The 2048-nt window shown below is 40.9% G+C and overlaps 1 protein-coding gene across 1 annotated transcript; it reads left to right on the top strand.

Moving 5' to 3' along the window:
- The first annotated feature begins 245 nt into the window (after nt 1-245).
- LOC149228151 (uncharacterized) lies at nt 246-1800 on the top strand. The gene is made up of 2 exons (XM_089375646.1): nt 246-947; nt 1071-1800. The coding sequence occupies exons 1-2, from the start codon at nt 820-822 to the stop codon at nt 1564-1566; spliced, it is 624 nt and encodes a 207-aa protein (XP_089231772.1). The 5' UTR covers nt 246-819; the 3' UTR covers nt 1567-1800.
- The last annotated feature ends 248 nt before the right edge of the window (nt 1801-2048 follow it).

The raw sequence follows: 2048 nt of genomic DNA, 5'->3' as shown, positions 1-2048 counted from the left end.
AATTTATTTACAATCACACATCTGTGCTTAGCTTGATGAGAAAATGCACCAACAACAAAGAGTTGGTGCGCCCCGCCATTACACGGTTTGCGACGAGTTTCATATCTCTTCAATCCCTCTTGAATTCTATGTGGGATTTGAAGAGAATGTTTCTTTCAGAGGAGTGGCGTGCTTCGTCAATGAGCCGCAAACCAGAAGGAGAGGCCGTCTACAGACTAGTTTCATACCAGGAAGACTTCTGGGCGGGAGTGCAGGAGGTGTGCGCTGTTACAGAACCTTTGGTAAAGGTTCTTCGGTTGGTTGATGGTGAGAAGCCCGCAATGGGCTATTTGTATGAAGCCATGGACAGGGCCAAAGAAGCCATTCGGTCCTACTATGATGATAAGGGAGATGATGGGTTTCAGAGACAACTCCTTCTATGGGAAGTCATTGATGAGCGATGGAACAACACACTCCATCGTCCCATTCATGCTGCTGGGCTTTTCCTGAACCCTGCATTTTCTTATGCATGTGGGTTTAATTTTGATGTTGAGGTCGTGGAAGGATTATTAACCTGTGTCCAGAAGATGGTGAGATCTCCAGAAGAACGTATGGAGATCTCTAGACAAATTGAGCAATATAAGTTGTCAGGTGGCACATTTGGCTTTGAGATGGCTGTCATTGATAGGACGATTAAAATGCCAGGTATTTTTTAGTTTGTAGTATGTACTTTGTAACTTTGTTTCAACTTTCAAATTTCATTGTTTCTTCAAATTCCATTTTTTTCTTATGTTTATTTAAAATTTTATTTGTAATTTTGTTGTAGACGCATGGTGGAAGATGTATGGTGGCAGAGTACCCCTTTTGCAAAATCTTGCCGTACGCATCCTCAGCCAAACATGCAGCTCCTCGGGATGTGAGCGCAATTGGAGTGTATTTGAAAAAATACACAACAAGAAGCGCAATAGGTTAACACTTAAACATTTAAAATATTGCAAATTTCCAAATAAATTTTTGAATTCATTAAAGTTTTAAACAATATTTTTTTTATAATATTAATTATTAATTATTATTTCATGAACTTTGTACAGGTTGGAGTCCCATAGACTTAATGACATGGTCTATGTCTACTACAATCTTCGATTGTGGGTGAGACAACTAGAGAAGAGTAAGACACCTGATACGGAAGCCATCTCATTGGATGGGATTGACACCACTGCTGAATGGAGGGTTGAGACCGAGAGGCCTCTCATGGATCCCACTGAGGATTGGTTAGTGCAGGATGAGGGGGAGGAGGAGGGGGAGGAGGAGGAGGAGCAGGAGCAGGAGCAGGAGGAGGAGGAGTTGGAGGAGCAGGAGGAGGAGGTGACACCGCCTACCCGGGCTACCCGGGCTACCACTACCACCAGTAGAGGACGTGGTCTCCGTCCACCTAAGCCTCCTGTAGCTGCTACTACTAGTTCTTCAGCTTCTAGAGCACGTCAGACTCCACTGCCATTTCCACCAGCACAGGCACCAGCTTCTACATCTAGAGGGAAAGAGAAAGCTGTGCCATTTTCTCGCAAGAGGGGCAGAGGAAATCAATAGGATTAGACTTTCATTTTATTGTATATGACATTATGACATGATGAGATACATTATCATATTTTTTGTTGATATTTTGAGGCTGAGTTGGACTTGGGACTCAGGACTTACTATTCAGGACATGATTCAATGTTATGTGTGATTTTAGCGCTAGAAATGATATTAAACATCTTATATATTAGTTTTTTTATCATATTTATGTGTCAATGTATTTATTTTATGTTGTAGATGGTTTAGATATTAAAAAAATTGAAAAAAAATGAATATTTTTGTGCCAAACGCTTTTTTCCCGCTTTTGTCGATTTTTTCCGCTTTTTTCCCGGCGCCGATTAAATCCCGATCGCGCTTTGTGCAACATTGGTTTATAACTTGACACTTTTTCAAAATTTAAATGCTGCTGACTTTATGGTTTCCTTTTGTCCTGAAATTGGTTGAACTGATGCTTTTTCTTGAAAATTTTTGCAGGGATAGCTTCTGAGGAATCT

Source organism: Pinus tabuliformis, chromosome J (genome assembly GCF_031772625.1).
Source record: "Pinus tabuliformis cultivar Carrire ecotype Pingquan chromosome J, CPIR1, whole genome shotgun sequence".
NCBI lineage: Eukaryota > Viridiplantae > Streptophyta > Pinopsida > Pinales > Pinaceae > Pinus > Pinus tabuliformis.
Note: the sequence above shows the minus strand (reverse complement) of the source record. Positions and strands in the feature narration are given on the sequence as shown.

What these genes read in the sequence shown, in the direction of transcription:
- LOC149228151 (XM_089375646.1), top strand. Translation starts at nt 820, where the DNA reads ATGTATGGTGGCAGAGTACCCCTTTTGCAAAATCTTGCCGTACGCATC. An exon ending in CACAACAAGAAGCGCAATAG is followed by an intron (nt 948 to 1,070) that starts GTTAACACTTAA and finishes AACTTTGTACAG; the next exon opens with GTTGGAGTCCCATAGACTTA.